Here is an 18,976-nt window from a genome sequence, read left to right as displayed (position 1 = left end):
GCTTAAGTAAGTTAAAATTTAGCTTTAGAGTTTTCAAGTATTTTTTATTTCTGACTACAATTTAGTTGGCATTATCCAGCAAACCATTAGAGTGCCCATCCAGTATTTGTTCGTTGGTTTTATAAAGGTCTTAAATTAAGAAAAATGAGTAGAGCTGTTCTTGCTCATGTTAGAATTTAATGTATCAAAGCTATTGACAATTCTGGTTTCTTATTTAAATTGCAGATTTACATCACACCTAGAATTACCAGTATAAATAGTGAATATCATAGACCAAAGTTATTAAAGGAGAAAAAGTGTTGTATTTCCTTTCATTTGTATCTAGCAAATCATTTTTATGTGATCTCCTATGGTTTTAGACTATGGGAAGCATATATATATATATAATATATATATAATATGTATATGGCTTTGCATAAATAATTCCTGGACTTTCAGTTGGTGAGAAAAGTCATTGCTGACACACTTCATTTGAAGGCTGACTATAATATTATCATTATCAGTCAGTTACCTAAGTTACTATTGCAAACCTTTGTTCCAGTTTTAAAATGTCAGATACAATGTATGCATACACTGCCTATTATGAATTAAGAGCAATTTTGTGTATTTATGGGCATATCATCTACCAAAAATTAAATCCAATCTATCTCCGAATTTGGAATTTTTATCATCTTCTTTAATACAAGTTTAATTCTTCTGGCTTTTTTTTATATATATATATAATTACCTACCCACTATAGTTTGGATTACTTTTTTCCCCCTATTCTATAAAACTTGCTCTTTGTAAACAGTAAACTTTAAATAGTAATTTTACAGTTTAGAGGAAAGAAAACTAGATAGAAGACTAAGTTGAAAGAGAGGAAAGAAAGAAAATTTGGAGGATACCCTTTAACTTTTTATAAGCATCATTAAAATAAAAAAAATTTTAGCTAAGGAAAATTTTATTTCTCTTTTTGTCTTAGATGGGACCCACAATTCTTCTGACCTTTGGAGTTCATCAAATGGGATGAGCCAGCCTGGTTTTGGTGGAATTCTGGGGACCTCCACTTCCCACATGTCTCAGTCCAATAGTTATGGCAGCCTTCATTCACATGACCGCTTGGTAGGCTATTGACACACGACGAGAGTGCAGAGCACTTCGTCCTCACGTGTGTTTCTTTGTGGATTGCAAGTGTAAAATTTTGATTCTGCCAAAACTTATGATGTTTGAAGTACTTGTAGGCTTTACTGCATTTAGCATGCCTTTTCAGAAAGTACATAACAATAGTCATACTTTAAATTTAGCTGCTAACTTACAGTGCTCTTTTTAACCTTTTATGGTAATTGTCCCTTGTATGTGAATAGAGAAACATGTGTAATAGATAATGTCTCTTTCCCCCTTTTTCTAGAGTTATCCTCCACACTCAGTTTCACCAACAGACATAAACACCAGTCTTCCACCAATGTCCAGTTTTCATCGCAGCAGTACCAGCAGTTCACCTTATGTTGCTGCCTCACACACTCCTCCCATCAATGGATCAGATAGCATTCTAGGTAAGCTGTGGGGTTTAGCAAAATTTCCTGAAACCTAATTTGGAGCGCTTTAATAAATCGCCTGTCTTTCAATATGCTTTTTCGGCATTGAGGTTAAAAATGAAAGAAAAGGGGGCCAAGAGGTGGCATGGTGGTTGGTGCACTGGATTCCTACCTGCCCAACCATGGTTCAAGTCCTGGACTGGACAGCTTGAAACACACCAAGTGCATATGCATGTGTACCAAAATCCCAAGAGGAGAATGGAGCAGAAGGGATTGCAGTATGGCCATCTCCCTGAGGGGTGTTTTCTCATTTTCTCTGTCTGTCTCTCCAGCGAGTACACACACCATATATTAAAAATCTTGCCCTAAGAACAAGCAAAAGAAAATATTTATATATGTCTTGGGTTGTCAGAAAAGTCATGACATATTTTTACATAGAAAAACACATCATGACTTTCCCGATGACTTAGTAGTCTTTGCTTTATGATACATGCACTCACCAAGGAAAGAGAAAGTGAGAAGTCAACCCCCAGAGGGTAGAGCCACACCACAATCCCTTTTCTAGTCTCCTCTCAGGGTTTTGGGCACACTAGCACACCTGGTGTTTGTCTTTGCACATACCACCAGGTCTGGGAAGTTGGACGTGTAGGATCCAGCTGCCTTAACCACCACACCATTGACTGTCCCCACAAGAGACGACGATTTTCATTGATATAGAAACTTGTAGGGAACCCATCTAGACTTTTAGCTTAAGTACAACACATGTAGAGAATGTCCTGGTTTATATGACAGACATGCAATAACAACAAGGAATACCCTTGAAATACTGGCAAAGTGCTAAAAAAGAAAGCACGCTTGCCTGATAAAATTTTTTTTTCTTTTAAGTTTATTTCTCCTATGAGCGAGAGAGGACAGAGAAACAGCACTCCCAACAGGATATTGACACTGCGATCTACCCCTAGCTTCATCCCGCCTCAAGTCATGGGCTCAGGGAGATTTCCTGACGCAAACCCAGAACCCTTCTGTATGCGTCATCTTCACAAAGCATTACATTTTATTTCTGTACCACCATCAAGCGCCCCTTATAAAAAATTTTTGTTTCCCCATTTGAAATACCCAGGAACCAGAGGGAATGCCGCTGGAAGCTCGCAGACAGGTGATGCACTTGGAAAGGCTTTGGCATCTGTGAGTACTGTTTTCACATATTCTACCAAATGAATTTTACGCTCCTAAGTGCAGTGATTGGGTTTTGTAGATAATAAGTGCCATAGTTAAAGGGTGAAGTTAGAGCAAAATCAACTTCATTACTCATTCAGAGCTATTCTGGGTTTATATTGATTTCCTCTGACTAAAATTTAAATAAGTCTTTGTTTTAATGGAACAGGTATAGATAGAAGGAAGAGACACTTGGGTATTTTTTTTAATTTAAAACATAAATTGCTGAAATTAATTGTTAAGCCTATTTATTTGTTTTAAATTCGTATTTGTGAATGGTCATTAAATAAATCGCTGGAACCAAGGAAGAAGACTCTGTTACTCTGATCCACAGAAGAAAATGCTTCTATTATAAAGAGCTTTTTGAAGATGGAACGGATTTTACATTTTTTTAAATAATTCTTTATTTTATTTTCTTTATTATTTTTTTTTTATTTGCTCAGAGAGAGAGAAAATGAGAAAGCAAGTCACTAGGTCCAGGACTCAAATTGTGGTTGGCCATGTGGAAGTCTAGTGCCTCCGCCACCACGCCACCTGCCAACCCCAGGATTTTACATATTTTTTAAAGGAAAAAACAGGATGCCCCTGATTAGTTCTAAAGCTAGAAATCTCTGAGAAAGAAAGGGGGTGAGGCAGATTCATTGAAGAACTTTAGCTAACATTAGTAAAATGAGTTCAAAGGACTCCTGTAGTAGTTTCTTGAGCAGCTGGTTTACATAACTTCAGGACACTAGTGACAAAGCAATGATTGTGTTTACTGTCGGATTTTTTTTTTTTTAAGAATTATTTATTGAACTTTTTATTTATTTATTAAGAATTATTTTATTTTTTAAATTTTTATTTATTTATTTTAATTTGACCAGAGAGGAACAGAGAGAGAGAAAGTGAAAAAGCAAGCAGCCAGGTCCAGGACTGAAACCACAGTCTACCATGTGGGAGTCCAGCACCCTTAACCACCATGCCATTTGCCAACCCCAGGTTTCATTTATTATTACTTTTTAATTTGACCAGGGGTGGGAGAGGGTGAGAAAGTGAAGCCACCAGGCCCAGGACTCAAACTGCAGTCAGCCATGTTACCATACCACGTGCCAGCCCTACTATCTGATTCTTAAAATGTTAAAAATCTCTTCTTTTGGATGCTGAAACTAAAGGAGAACATTTATCAGTATTCTAAGAAGATTCCAATTGTCATTATTTAGAAGAGTCACTTTTGCTGTGTGCTTTCTGAAATTTCTCTTTAGGCTTTCCTTCTTTCTTTCTTCTCTCCTTGTGAGCAACATGCCTCTTAAAATTCCCAGAGTTGTCTCATATTTCCTGTGAAGTACAGTTAACTCTCAGACACATTTGCTGCTGGTGGTGGGGAAAGCAGAGCACTGTAATATGTGAGTAATAGGAAGCAACCGCCGAACTTTGAAGGAGATAAACCTCTTTGTATATTGTCTCTATAAATAAACCTTTCTCTACAGCTAAGTACAAGCTTCTTGAGAAAGGAAGCCAAGTCACATTTATCTGCTGCAGAGTAGAGGCCCACACAAAATGGATAACGTTTGTTGAATTCAATCTTAGATCATATAATGATAATAGCACTGAAAATAACAAAACACACAAGAATCAACTACCCTTTGAGTGCTTATGGGGTGCTAGGCACAATAAGCATTTACATGTCCTATTTTATTTAATCCTCAAGAAAACCCTGTAAGGTTGGGATTATTATCTCCACATTACAGATGAGGAACTAAGGTTTAAAAGGTTAAGTAACTGGAGCTCAGAAAGATTAAGTAGCTTGCCCTCGGGATCACCAAGCTAGTAAGGGGGAAGCTCATGTGTACCAGAACCCTGATCTGCCTAGCTCCAGACCCTGTTCCTAACTCTGCTGTCCATGTCTGGAATTACCATTTTATAGGGTGTACATGAAAATTTAAGAGAATTTCGTCCCACCTTTTTCTGGACTTATTCCCACTTGATGAAAGCTATCTTTTTACAAAGATCATTCTTACTGTATTAAATCTGAGAGGCTCCCAGATACTTGATTGGCTTGTCATATTTGCTGATTCTGGAAGAATTTATTAGCAGGTATTTCACGTGTAAGAGGACAAATAACATTTGAACTTCCATTACTAGGCAACACCAAAAACTATAACTTGCATTTTGGGGGCTTCTTTCCAAAGGTCATTTGTTGGTTCTATTTGAGGAAAATGTCTTTAAAGAAACCTTGGCATAAAGCAGACAAGAATTGGTGACGTTCTTAATGGACTTGAAAGTTCATTTTCAGTTAACCTTCAAGTCCTTGGGTTTCTTACCATATTGTGAATAGCGTACTAGCTAAACCAGGATGGCATTTAGAAAAAAAAATAAAACCAAATTCACTGTGAGTAGAAGGGGGGTTAGGGCAGTTATGTTTAATTTAGTTAGTGGGTGGGCTTTGGTTGTCATGGAAACTCAACTCTGTCACCCTGTGTTGTTACTAGGCAGGAGCAGCCAGGTCATTCCATAAATCATTTCTGTCATAGCTGATGGTGATGCATTCCATCTGCTCCATCACGGCATGCCATAGTCTGCACACTTCACATCCCTTCCTTCAATCCATCTGCTGCCCACCCCACACCCCCAAGCTGGACACCTCCCCAAATACATTCTTTCTCTGACTTCCATTGCAGACTCACATTCGTTTAAATATATGGCTAGCACTCTCAAAATGTATTAAAAACAAAAACATTATAATGTCTGGGTATAAGAAAGGATTAGAAGAGATAAGGAAAATAAATTTAGTGAGGATTACAATTGAGAGTCTGACATGCATATTAAAACTTATGTTAGACATTTCAGACTTTTGGAAATAGTGTCCATGACTGTTTTAAAAGTGTAAATTCTTTAGAACGTGACATTTCAAATATATCATGTAGTTTTAGGTAGAGAAACACCATGCTGTTGTCATTAGAAGTTAATTCTAGTTTCCCAGTTGTCTGATGTATGTCTTAAAAGGTCTTTCATGTGTGAAACATCAGAGGGTACAACCTTTGTTCTTCAGTTTAGGTATTAAAGAGCACGCAGAATACTTTGTGATTAAACATGTGAGGCCAGATAATGCATTTGCAAAGGTTCCTTTATTTTAGGTTTAAGCCTGGATAATTGTGGTCTTAATCTCAGGATAGCAAGAAAGAGAATTGTACATGAAAGTATTTACACAAAGTTCCCAAAGCCCTGTGGATTATGCATTAGTTTAGATAATAAACTAGGGTAGATAGAAGGAAAGGAAAATCTGGGTATTTGTGCCATTTCTAATGTGTTTCCCTGAACATTTGCCAGACAATAACCCTTTAAGATTGTGCCCATGGAGAGTTATATAGAGGAAGAAACATCTGGTTTATTTCAGTGCCTAATACCATATCAAAACACTTGGTCTTTAATTTAGAAGAGATCAAACAAGAGGACTGTTTAACTTTGTTGATTATATCAGACTTCTTTGTGATAATTTATGTTTTGATTTCTACCTCAGAGTAAGGAAAAGTGTGTGTGTGTGTGCCTGAGAGTGTGTGTGTATGTGTGTGTGTGCATGCACGCGTGCGTGTGTGTATTTTAATCAGGATAGTTAAATGGTCAGTAGCCTTTAACAAAAGAAAAGAAAATCAGGGAAGTTGACGTTTAAAAGTAATTCATGAAATAAGTTTCTTTGTTCCTTAGACTCAATAACATTAGCATAATAAAGATTAACTGAAATGTGCACTGTAGTGTTTAAAAAATTGGGCTCACAGTTCCAGGGTTGGGCTTGGGAGCTCTCCATTGTTTCCTTTTTGTCTGAGACCCTTTTCATTAGCCTCTGGCTTTTTGGCACCCTGCTGATTGGAATGGACCGTGACTGATAGGAGGAGGAGCCTCATTTGTTGCAGTAAAATGAGGCATATTACCGTTTAAGCCTGGCAGAAGGTATTGTGAGTTATTCATCATTGGTCATTTAACAGCGTAGGACCATGGACTGCATGCAGAATGAGTTCTTAGTTTGTGTTTATGCTCCACACTCTAAATCACTACCCCCATTTTTTAACTGACTGACTTTTTCTTTTTTTCCTCAAACATCAATGTAGAAGTTCTTTAAGACCAAGAAGTATGAATTGTATTCTTGCCAAATAGAGGCTAATGTTTAGAATTTCTTAAAGTAGCCCAATAATTTTTATAGAATAAGTATACTTTGTGATTTGGTAATGGAATACAGAGATAAAGTTAAGTGATCAGAAGACCATCACCATGCTTTCCTAATGTTGTGGTGATCCTCCTCTCCCCAACATACACAGTTTCATGAAAATAAAACACAAGAAAATGTCCTTAACTTTCTGAGCTATCTCATCTATAAGTTCAAGAAACGTATTGATAACAGTTCTGTCTGTCATCACTGTAATTGATAGCAAAGCAGAATCAGCAAATGTGATGGGTTAGTGGGGGGAAATTAGCTTTTTTGTACAAATAGAAAAAGCTCCTTTTGAAGAAGAAAAAAATATGAGTTTTTATGCTTGATACCTTTTCTATACTGCTTCTGTTTGCAATGACATCTCTTTCACATACAGCATGGGAGCATTTTACTAAGTCATTTAGGGTAGTGATTTTTTTATGACCCTAAACATAACATTTTCCCGTCTTTCTTTAAAGAATTATTTATTTATTTTTATTTATTGTTGTTATTGTTACTTTTAATTTTGGTCAGAAAGAGAGAGAAATGATAATGAGAAAGCAAGCCACTAGGACTCCAACCACGGTGCGCCATGAGGGAGTCCAGTTCCTTAACCACCACACTTCCTATCAGCCCCAGGCTTTTACTTTTTTTTTTTAATAATCATTTCTTTTAATTCCTTTTTTTTAATGGATTATCTTATTTTTATTTATTTTAATTTGCCCAGAGAGGGACATAGTGAGGGCAGAGGGAGTGAGAAGGCAAGCCGCCGAATCCGGGACTCTCACTGTGGTCGTCCATGTGCGAGAGTTCAGTGCCTTTAACCTTCATAGCATCTGCCAGTCCCTGTTACTATTATTTTTTAATTTGACCAGAGAGAGACAGGAGAAGGGAAAAGGAGAAAGCAAGCCGCCAGGTCCGGGTCTCGAACTATGGTCGGCCATGTGGAAATCCAGTGCCTTTAACCAGCATACTACCTGCCTGCCCCCCTTTTCCTTTTTTGACATAAAGGTGCTGTCACCAGTTTTTGACCTGCTTAGAGAATAACTGTAAAAGCAGAGTTAGTCCATTTTTTCCCTCAGAATCCTGTGCCTACTTTAGTGTGACATGGATATTTAGTACTCCACACTAATTCCCATAAATAGTAGAACCTCACCATAGTATTGTCTTCAAAGCTTATATATGCCATGAAACTAATTTGAATTGAAGTTATCTTTATGACAAGCTCCTTTTTCCTGCTTTGGTATTTCTATTACTGATTCCCATTTTTTTTAATTTATTTATTTATATTCATTTACTATACATCATTATAGCATTACAAAATGAGACTTTCCATCCAGAATATACTGTATATTGGCTCTATCAAGCACATCAACATACATGTTATCATCAACAAATAATCTTCCATTTCTTGTTTCCTGTATATTTTTATTTTTTTCCCATCCTTGATCTGACTCCCATTTCTTAAATACTAAGATAAATACTGCCACTGACTGGGTTCTGCTTTTTTGGGGGGCGGGGTGGTTCGGGTGTGTGCACTCACCAAAGAGAGCTGGATGGAGAACGGAAAAGTGAGAAATCACCCCCAGGATAGATGCAGGCTACAATTTCTTCTCCATTCTCTCATGTTTATGCTCTATAAAATCTCTTGGAATTTCTTAGGCACACATGCACAGGTGCCCAGTGTGTTTTTCAGGCCAAAGGGTTCAAGACTCTTAACTGCTGGAGTCAACCATGTGGGGTCCAGCAACTTAACCACTACAGCACCTCCTGGCTCCACTGAATCCTGCCTTTTATCAATAAATTGCTGTAGCAAATTTCAAGTGCAATTTAATCACTCAAGTTTTTAAAAATAATATTAAGCACCTACTTGAAGACAGTGGCAGAGTGATGAGTTTGGTGTTGAACAGTGAACCACCTTCAGAAAGCTTACGGACAAGGAGAGAATAGAAAGCAGATAAGGTCAAAGCAGTGCAGAACACAGCGCGAAGGAAATGACCAAAGAGACGTTCCGATTCTTCTAATAATATGAGGGAAGCGAAAATGGTATATAAATGAGCAGGTGGTATTTGAGCCGAGCTCTGATGTGATCTTCATTCTGTTGGGAGAATAAATGGGTATTCTGAAGGGAAGAAAAAGAGTATTCAGAAAATTTTTTAAATTTTTTTGTTTGAATAACAGGGTATGTAAGTTATAAGTGTATTATAAAGATACTTAAAAACAGATTTTTTAAAGAAGTAGATAGTCTTTTTTTAATTAATTATTTTATTTTTTCATTCATTTTTTTAAACTTGACCAGAGAGAGATATGAGAGAGAGAAAGTGAGAAAGCAAGCCTCCAGGTCCAGGACTCAAACCATGGTCAGCCGTGTGGGAGTGTCCAGCACTTTAACCACCAAGCCACCTGCTGATCCCAATACTTAAAAATATTTAAAAGATTTTTCTTGGCCAAATTATGGAAGGCATCACATATCATTGTCTTATTTATTCAATAGTAGCCCACAGGAAGCATGGGATTTGACTATTGAAAATTGTATTTGAGGGACTAGCAGTTAGCGTAATGGCTATGTCGCTGGACTCCCATGTACTCGACCGTGGTTCGAGTCCCGGACCCAATGGCTTAAACTCATGCCAAGCACGTGTACGTGCGTGCCCAAGATCCCAACAGGAGAATGGAGGAGAAGGGATTGCAGCATGGCCATCCCCCCTAGGGGGGTGATTTCTTACTTTCTGTCTCTCTGTCTCTTGTCTTTCTGGTGAGCACACGCGCCCTATAGCAAAAACTCGCCAAAAAAAAAAAAGAAAGAAAGAAAACAGAAAATTGTATTTGAGCAGCTAGCAGCTAGCATGGCGGTTAAGTGTGCTTGACTTTCTCTCTCTCTCTCTCTCTCTCTGTCTCTTTCTCTCTCTCTCAATTTGTCTCTCTCTGGGCAAAATAAAATAAATAAAGTTAAATAAAATAATGCTTTTTTAAAAAATTGTATTTGAGGACAGTAGTTCAGGCAGTTACATGTGGGATGAATGAAGTAACTAGAAATAGAAAGACTTGGGACCAGCAGATGGCGTAATGATTATGTTGCTGGACTCCCACATAGTCACCCATGGTTTGAGTCCTGGACCTAGCGGCTTAACGCTGGGCGAGTGTACATGTGTGTCCAAAATCCAAAGAGGAAAATGTAGGAGAAGGGATTGTGGGGTGGCCAGTCCCCCTGGGGGAGTGATTTCTTGATTTCCTTTTTTTTTTGTTAGTTACTATTTCTTTTTTTTTTTGGAGAGGTTTTTGCGATAGGGCGCGTGCACTTGCCAGACAGACAGACAGAGACAGAAAATGAGAAATCACCCCCAGGGGGGATGGCCACGCTGCAATCCCTTCTTCTCCATTCTCCTCTTGGGATCTTGGGCATGTACACACATGCACCTGGCATGAGTTTTAAGCCTCCGGGTCCAGGAAGCGAACCGCAGTCGACTATATGGGAGTCCAGCGACATAGCCATTATGCTAACTGCTGGTCCCTGCGGTGATTTCTTGATTTCTGTCTGTCTTTCCAGCGAGTACACACACCCTATAGCAAAAATCTCTCTTTAAAAAGGAAAAAAAGAAATAGAAAGACATTAATAGTCCTGCCACAAGTTCTAATAAAGATTTAAAATTGTGTCCCAGCAGTGAGAATGTCATATATCTGTCCCATAAACGTTATAAAGAATTATAGGTATTAATGTGTACGGAGGGAAGGTAGGAAGGATGGGGGACAAGGAGAGAAAGACAGTGCTTTTGGTGACCATGAGCATGGTGCTGAGAACTGAGGTAAAGGAGACAAAAGAATAGAGATGGGATAGGGAGTACAAAGGCTGGGTTTGCACAGACCAAGCTTGAAACTGAAAAAAGGATGACCAGATAGAGAAGCCCAGCAACCAGTGTGAGCGGAGACATCAGTTTAGAAGTTATATACAAGGAAGTAATTGTTGATTCTTTCCAAAGAACAGTATTACCAGGAGATAAAAACATAAGTAAATAGAGAAGAAACAAGATGAACTCTGAAGAAACTTACATTAAGGGAACTGGAAGAGTAAAAGAGAAATACAGCCAAAGACTGATAAGAAGCTCTCAAATGAAAATTCCTAGCAAAGATGATATCATTCATTCTTCTAACTGTATAATGAACACTGCCACCATTTATCAGCAATGAATAAGACAGGGTCCTTGCTCTTTGGGGAGCTTACATTTTACTAGAGAAAAGGGTAAGAGATACACATAAACAAGTGAAAAAATCTAGATGATGAGGAGTAAAATACAAACACTAAGAAGAAAACAGAAGATGGGGGTATTACAGAGAGGGAGTACTATTTCTATAATGCTTTTTCACTGTTAACCCTTACAGATAATGATAAAAAAATAACTGGTGAGTTAGGGGCCAGGGAGATGTTGCAACTGGACCCACATGGAGAGTCCTAAGATTGCTTCCCAGGACTCCCTAAGTACAATGGACACATGTGTTTGACCGTAATCCAGCTGACTGAGACTGGGGATATAGAGGGTAGCATGCAGGCCTGGCTGGAGGTGCTTTGTCTTTGTCTTTTTCTCTCTCAAGTAAATAAATAAGTAAACTTTTGAAAGTTTATTTTTAAAAATAATTATTCATTTAATTTCATTTAAGAGGAAACTATATATAGATGCATAAATTCTGACATTCTGGCTAAAAGTTTTGTTATTTATATTTCATATTGCCAAATATGAACAGAGATTCGTATTAAATTTACTTAATTAGGAACCAGCAGTTAGCATAATGGCTATGTCGCTGGACTCCCACGTAGTCGACCGCGGTTTGAGTCCCGGACCCGGCGGCTTAAACTCACGCCGGGCGCATGTGCGTGTGTGCCCAAGATCCTGAGAGGAGAATGGAGGAGAAGAGATTGCAGCATGGCCATCCCCCCTAGGGACTGATTTCTCGCTTTCTGTCTCTCTGTCTGCTGTCTGGCGAGTGCACGCACCCTATAGCAAAATCTTTTCAAAAAAAAAAAACAAACTTTCCAAAAAATAAAAATAAAAAATTTACTTAATTAACCAGTAAATATTTAAAAAGTCCCCTTAATACTTGCAGTATGGGACCAGCAGTTAGAGTAATGGCTATGTTGCTGGACTCCCATGTAGTCAACCACAGTTTAAGTCCCGGGCCCAGTGACTTAAACTCACACCAGGTGCGTGTGCATGCATGTCCAAGATCCCAAGAGGAGAATGGAGAAGGGACTGTGGCGTGGCCATCCCCCCCGGGGGTGATTTCTCACTTTCTATCTCTCTGTCCTTCTGGCGAGCGCGTGCGCCCTATAGCAAATAATTAAAAAAAAAAAATACGTGCACTAAGAGCACCTAGGAAGTCTTTCTGGCTCTATCTTATTCCTTTTTCTTAGAATTACTTAATTTTTTTAAGAGGTTTTGCCCTAGGGCAAGTGTGCTAACCAGAGAGAGAGGAAGACAGAGGAAGTGAGAGGAAAAGTGAGAAATCACCCCCTGGGGGGATGGCCATGCCACAGTCCCTTCTCCATTCTCCTCCCAGGATCTTGGGCACATACACACACCCAGCATGCTTTTGAAGCCATTGGGTCCAGGACTTGAACTGTGGTCGGCCATGGTCGGCCATGTGGAAGTATAGTGATGCGTAACCACTATGTTATTATTATTATTATTTGGTATAGGGCATGTGCAATAATCAGAGAGGAACAAAGAGAAAGAAAGTGAGAAGGTGAGCCACAAGGTTTGGGACTTGAACCTCAGTGTGAAAGTTCAGTTCCTCAACCACCATGCCATCTGCTGATACCAACAGTCTTAGAATAACAGGCACAACAATTGGTTTAGCATCTTAGCACTAGGGGAGATGAGTCAACTAATGTAAATAGATTGTGGTCAATATTTTAAAAAGAAAAACTATTGTGAGTGCTGTCATCCGCTAGAAATAACCTTGCTCTCAAAAACCAGTGTTCTTGAGACCAGTAGTTGGCATAATGGCTATGCCGCTGGACTCCCATGTAGTTGACCATGGTTCAAGTCCCAGACCTGGTGGCTTAAACTCACTCCCAGTGCTTGTGCGTGCATGCCCAAGATCCCAAGAGGAGAAGGGATTGCAGCGTGATCATCCCTCCCCCCCAGGGGGTGATTTCTCGCTTTCTGTTTCTCTGTCTTTCTGGCGAGCACACGTGCCCTATAGCAAAAATGTCTCCAAAAAATAGCATTCATCCTGGGCTAGCAGGCAGCATAGTGGTTAAGGTACTGGACTCCCACATGCACATGACTGACCACGGTTCTAGTCCCAGACCCAGCATCTTGAAACTCATGCCTGGCATGTATGCCTAAATACCCCAAATCCTGAGAAAAGAGATTACAGTATGGCCATTCTCCCAACTAGGGAGGACAGTTTGTCACTTTCCCTCTCTGTGTCTCTGTCTCTCTCCAGCAAGTGCATGCATCCTATGGCAAACACCTAAAATAAATAAATAAATAAAATATAGCACTAATTCCAAATATCTATATTTATCCATATGTACTTTGAGCAATTTAGTTTGTATGTTAGTTAATTATAATTATAAATATCTTTAAATACCACCTCTTTCAAATAGCCAGATCTAGAATTCATATATTTAAGTTAGAATGACATTTTGGAAAAGTAAACCTATGGTAAGGTTTTTAAAAGACTTTGGGCGTAATCAGTAACAAGGAGGTACTATGAGATCAACATTGCTGGTCTTCAAGTTGTTAAAAGTTCTTACCTTTTAAAAAATTCAAGGAACACATAAAAAATTAGCTAAAGGTCATACTTTGATTCCTAGTAGCTTGAGGATCTGTATACTAATTTATTTCAACCACCCAAGTAAAGTAAAGTAGGTAGGTTGGGGCTAGCCCTTGGCACATTTAAGACAGTGATCTATAGATCTCCCCATGGCCGACTACAGAGTTAGAGTCCTGGACACAGTTGCTTAGAAACATGCTGAGCGTGTGCGTGTGTCCAAACTCCTAAAAGGAGAGAGAAATGGAGAAGTTGCTGTTCAGCCACTTCCCATGGGAGGGTGCTTTCTCACTTTCCCTCTCTGTCTCCAGAAAGTATACCCTTCTGGCAAATTTAAGAAAAAAAAAAAAAATAGGTAGACCTGTTGGGAGGTGTAGTCCACAAGTAATTTGGGGAACATTTTTTGAAACACTTCAGGGTTTTTTCACTTTCTTCAAAGATAACCAAGTATCCTTTGTGAGTTGAGTTTTATTTTTTACAACATACACATAATCAGTTGAGGCTGAAATTGGCAAAAATGTTGATCGAGCTGGGTAACTTTTTAAATGAGAGCTTAGGGATAACTTTTTTGGAGAGGGTTTTCTCTATAGGGCGTGTGCGCTCGCCAGACAGAGAGAGACAGAGAGACAGAAAGCGAGAAATCACCCCCCAGGGGGGATGGCCATGCTGCAATTCCTGTAATTCCTTCTCCTCCATTCTCCTCTCAGGATCTTGAGAGCACACGCACCTGGCGTGAGGTGTTTTTGTTTTGTTTTGTTTTTGTTTTTTTGAGAGGTTTTTGCTATAGGGCACGTGTGCTCGCCAGACAGACAGAGAGACAGAAAGCGAGAAATCACACCCCCCCCCCGGGGGGGATGGCCACGACGCAATCCCTTCTCCTCCAGTCTCCTCTCGGGATCTTGGGCACGCATGCACACACGCCCAGCGTGAGTTTTAAGCCACCGGGTCCAGGATGTGAACCGCGGTCAACTACGTGGGAGTCCAGCGACATAGCCATTACGCTAACTGCTGGTCCCAGGATAACTATTTTAAAAATTATTTTCTTGGTCTGACTTCTAAACTATTTTTAAAGGCCATTCCAAAAAATAAGTTAGTAACTCCTGAGGTGATTATTTTTACAGAATACTAATTATTTCAATGATATGTTCTAGAAAGATTGTTTATCTAACACTCTGTTAACTTTGTAGTCACTTCTTTTTCTATTTTAAACTAGAAACTTTATGTACCACTAAAATAATAAATAGATATGGTCTCTTTTATTCCTCACATATTAGAATATATGTAGTACTTTTTAATCCTACTTTTAAAATTGAGAATCCTGTAGCCCATATATATTGAAATAGTTGTAAAATTGATGAGGAAATTTCTTACTCTGTAACTCTGTGTGAACAGATTTATATTTTTGCTGTTACCACATATTAATGCGTGTCTGTCTCTTGTTTTCTGGTTAGATTTATTCTCCTGATCATACCAGCAGTAGTTTTCCATCAAATCCTTCAACACCAGTTGGATCACCATCACCTCTCACAGGTAGGCTTCTTTTTATTTATTCTTCCATTTAAATTTATTTATTTATTAATTTACTTAAATTTGATCAGGAAGGAGCAGAGTGAGAGAGAGCGAGAGAGCAAGAAAGGAAGCCACCAGGTCCAGGACTCGAACCACAGTCGGCCATGTGGGAATCCAGCACCCTTAACCACTGCACCACCTGCTGGCCTGGTAGGCTTCTTTATCTAATGATTTCATAATGTGTGGGAATACTTGGAAATATTCTTGGTTCGCTTATTCAATAAGACTTAGTGAAAAGGATATGGAAAAAAATAGATGTTCACTGTAAAAAAGCATGTAAATGTACCAGACAGTGGCACAGCATTAAAACAACTACGCTTTGTGCAGTGATCCACATGGGAAGGTTCCCAGTTCAAGTCCAGAGATGATGTAAGTGTGCTGGATATATGCTTGCCCATGATCCAGGGCTGTAGAAGAGCTGGAGGTGGATTGTGGCATTAAGACTCCATCCATCAGGAGCGTTACCTCACTTTCTCTGTCTTTCTTACTCATACAAGAAAGGAATCGACTTTACAAGGAGAGGCAGTACGGGCAGCAGGTAGTACAGAAGTTAAGGCAGTTGGATCCCACATGGCTGACTATATGGTTCAAGTCCCAGATCTAACAACTTGAAAATCACGCCAGGCGTGTGTGCGGGTGTGCCTAAAATTCCAAGGAGAAAATGGAAGACGGGATTGTGGCATGGCCATCCTTTCTGGAGGGTGACTTCTTACTTCCCCTCTCTCTCCCTTTTTCTCTGTCTCTGTCTCTCTCTAGTGAGCACATATACCCTATAGCAAAACTTAAATTTAAAAAAAAAAAGCATGTTAACAACTCTTCTTATGTTTGTTTTTGGAGACTCTTGATATATTTGCTAATTTGTGATTTTTTTTTTAATATCTTCCATGATTCTTGGAGTAATTTGTAATAATTTCTAAAGATTTGTTAACAGGATAAAAAATAAGGCTAAACAGTTAAGATGGAAAAGGTGCTACACCAAGAATTTTTATATCATATCGCGTTGTTGGAAAAGTCATGACAAATTTTTCCATAGAAAAACATGTCATGACTTTTCTGACAACCCAGTAGTATAGAAAATAAACCTAATTATTTTCCACACTTTACTGTGTATTTGTGTAACCCCCAGAAATGAGTACATTTCTGCTAGATAGCCGACTAAGTTTTTCAAACCCACATACATTAAATCTTGTGGATAGCATAGTTTTTTCTGCTAAGAAAAGAAACTCTTGGGAATGTGGATGAATATTGTTACTGGAGATAAATAAGTGGTTTTTATTTACTTTCCTTTTTCCAGAATTTTTTTATGTGAGCTTTGACGAGTTCTAGATACTGTCCCACAGTATGAATTTGTTGAAACATGACCATTGTTATTGTAAATAGGATTTTTATTAATAATAAATAAAACTGGGACCAGGCATGGTGTCTAAGGTACTGGACACTCCCACATGGCCGACCACGGTTCCAGTCCTGGACCTAGCGGCTTGCTTTCTCAGTTTCCTTCTCTCTCTCTATCTCTCTCGTAAATGTACCAGACAGTGGCACAGCATTAAAACAACTACGCTTTGTGCAGTGATCCACATGGGAAGGTTCCCAGTTCAAGTCCAGAGATGATGTAAGTGTGCTGGATATATGCTTGCCCATGATCCAGGGCTGTAGAAGAGCTGGAGGTGGATTGTGGCATTAAGACTCCATCCATCAGGAGCGTTACCTCACTTTCTCTGTCTTTCTTACTCATACAAGAAAGGAATCGACTTTACAAGGAGAGGCAGTACGGGCAGCAGGTAGTACAGAAGTTAAGGCAGTTGGATCCCACATGGCTGACTATATGGTTCAAGTCCCAGATCTAACAACTTGAAAATCACGCCAGGCGTGTGTGCGGGTGTGCCTAAAATTCCAAGGAGAAAATGGAAGACGGGATTGTGGCATGGCCATCCTTTCTGGAGGGTGACTTCTTACTTCCCCTCTCTCTCCCTTTTTCTCTGTCTCTGTCTCTCTCTAGTGAGCACATATACCCTATAGCAAAACTTAAATTTAAAAAAAAAAAGCATGTTAACAACTCTTCTTATGTTTGTTTTTGGAGACTCTTGATATATTTGCTAATTTGTGATTTTTTTTTTAATATCTTCCATGATTCTTGGAGTAATTTGTAATAATTTCTAAAGATTTGTTAACAGGATAAAAAATAAGGCTAAACAGTTAAGATGGAAAAGGTGCTACACCAAGAATTTTTATATCATATCGCGTTGTTGGAAAAGTCATGACAAATTTTTCCATAGAAAAACATGTCATGACTTTTCTGACAACCCAGTAGTATAGAAAATAAACCTAATTATTTTCCACACTTTACTGTGTATTTGTGTAACCCCCAGAAATGAGTACATTTCTGCTAGATAGCCGACTAAGTTTTTCAAACCCACATACATTAAATCTTGTGGATAGCATAGTTTTTTCTGCTAAGAAAAGAAACTCTTGGGAATGTGGATGAATATTGTTACTGGAGATAAATAAGTGGTTTTTATTTACTTTCCTTTTTCCAGAATTTTTTTATGTGAGCTTTGACGAGTTCTAGATACTGTCCCACAGTATGAATTTGTTGAAACATGACCGTTGTTATTGTAAATAGGATTTTTATTAATAATAAATAAAACTGGGACCAGGCATGGTGTCTAAGGTACTGGACACTCCCACATGGCCGACCACGGTTCCAGTCCTGGACCTAGCGGCTTGCTTTCTCAGTTTCCTTCTCTCTCTCTATCTCTCTCTGTGTCTTTCTCTGTTCAAATTAATAATAACTGAATAAATAAATAAAATTAAATAAAAAAGTAATTATTTAAAAAAAGAACAAATAAAACTGCATGACTGTTTGATATTTATCTCTTAGTCTATAATTTTAAAACTTAAGCTATATTTTTCTAAGCAGCGTTTAGAGAAGAGCGCTGCTGAAGAAAAGATGTATGAGTTTGTTTTGGAAAAAGACATTAAACAACCATATGAAGTTTTGCTATATTTTTACATCGTTCAGGGTTTCTGAAAATCAGAGTTCTGAGGTGCCATGGCCCTCGCTGTCACCTGTGCCTTGTGTGTTAGCCTCTGAGCTGTGACTCTGCTCAGAAGCATTCCAGTGTGGAGATGATGAACTGCTGGCAGCTGCTTTCAGCTATTAGCAGGTTCTGCCACTGTCTCAGACACCGTGGCTTCAGCTGTCTAGTAAAGTTGAACAGCTGTTGCCCACATAGACGGACTATGAAAGACCCATTGAATTAAAGTTGTTGTTTAACAGAGCTGAAATTACAGGAAGAATGATGTAACTTTAACCCTACTCACCCTCTTGGCACAGTTTTATTAAAATTATCAGTGTCATTTTTGCCACAGCCTGTTTCACTTCCTCATCTGAAGTGTCTATCAGTCTTTCTAAACATTCCCACTGCCTCTCTTCCTCATCTAGTAAGGTAGCCGCCAACATATCCTTTGGTTTTGACGAACACTGGGTAGGAGAATAGGCCATAAAGGGACAGCAATGAGATGGAGAATTGAGTGACTTTGACATGTTTTCAAAAAATGATGGTCCCAAGTAAAATCTCACATCTCCTCCATCTTATTTGATGTTTAATGAGAGAGTGTTTCTTTTGCCCTTTAATTTAGCTGATTACTAGAAATCTGTGCTATTGAATTGTATAATGAATGTGTTAATAAGCTTTGTTTTTAATTCAGCCATCATAGTCAAAGAAAAATACTAACATG

The 18,976-nt window shown here is 38.7% G+C and overlaps 1 protein-coding gene across 11 annotated transcripts in view; it reads left to right on the top strand.

Moving 5' to 3' along the window:
• TCF12 (transcription factor 12) overlaps positions 1–18,976 on the top strand; it is a 479,077-nt gene that overhangs the window by 412,519 nt on the left and 47,582 nt on the right. For all 11 annotated transcript variants that reach the window (XM_027766014.1, XM_014581899.2, XM_014581901.2 and 8 more), the window contains 2 exons: positions 2,636–2,700; positions 15,118–15,196. In XM_027766014.1, the coding sequence (XP_027621815.1) occupies positions 2,636–2,700; positions 15,118–15,196 (144 nt within the window). The remainder of the gene's footprint in view (positions 1–2,635; positions 2,701–15,117; positions 15,197–18,976) is intronic.

The sequence above is a fragment of the Tupaia chinensis genome, unplaced genomic scaffold (genome assembly GCF_000334495.1).
Source record: "Tupaia chinensis unplaced genomic scaffold, TupChi_1.0 Scaffold000063_1, whole genome shotgun sequence".
Lineage (NCBI taxonomy): Eukaryota > Metazoa > Chordata > Mammalia > Scandentia > Tupaiidae > Tupaia > Tupaia belangeri.
Note: the sequence above shows the minus strand (reverse complement) of the source record. Positions and strands in the feature narration are given on the sequence as shown.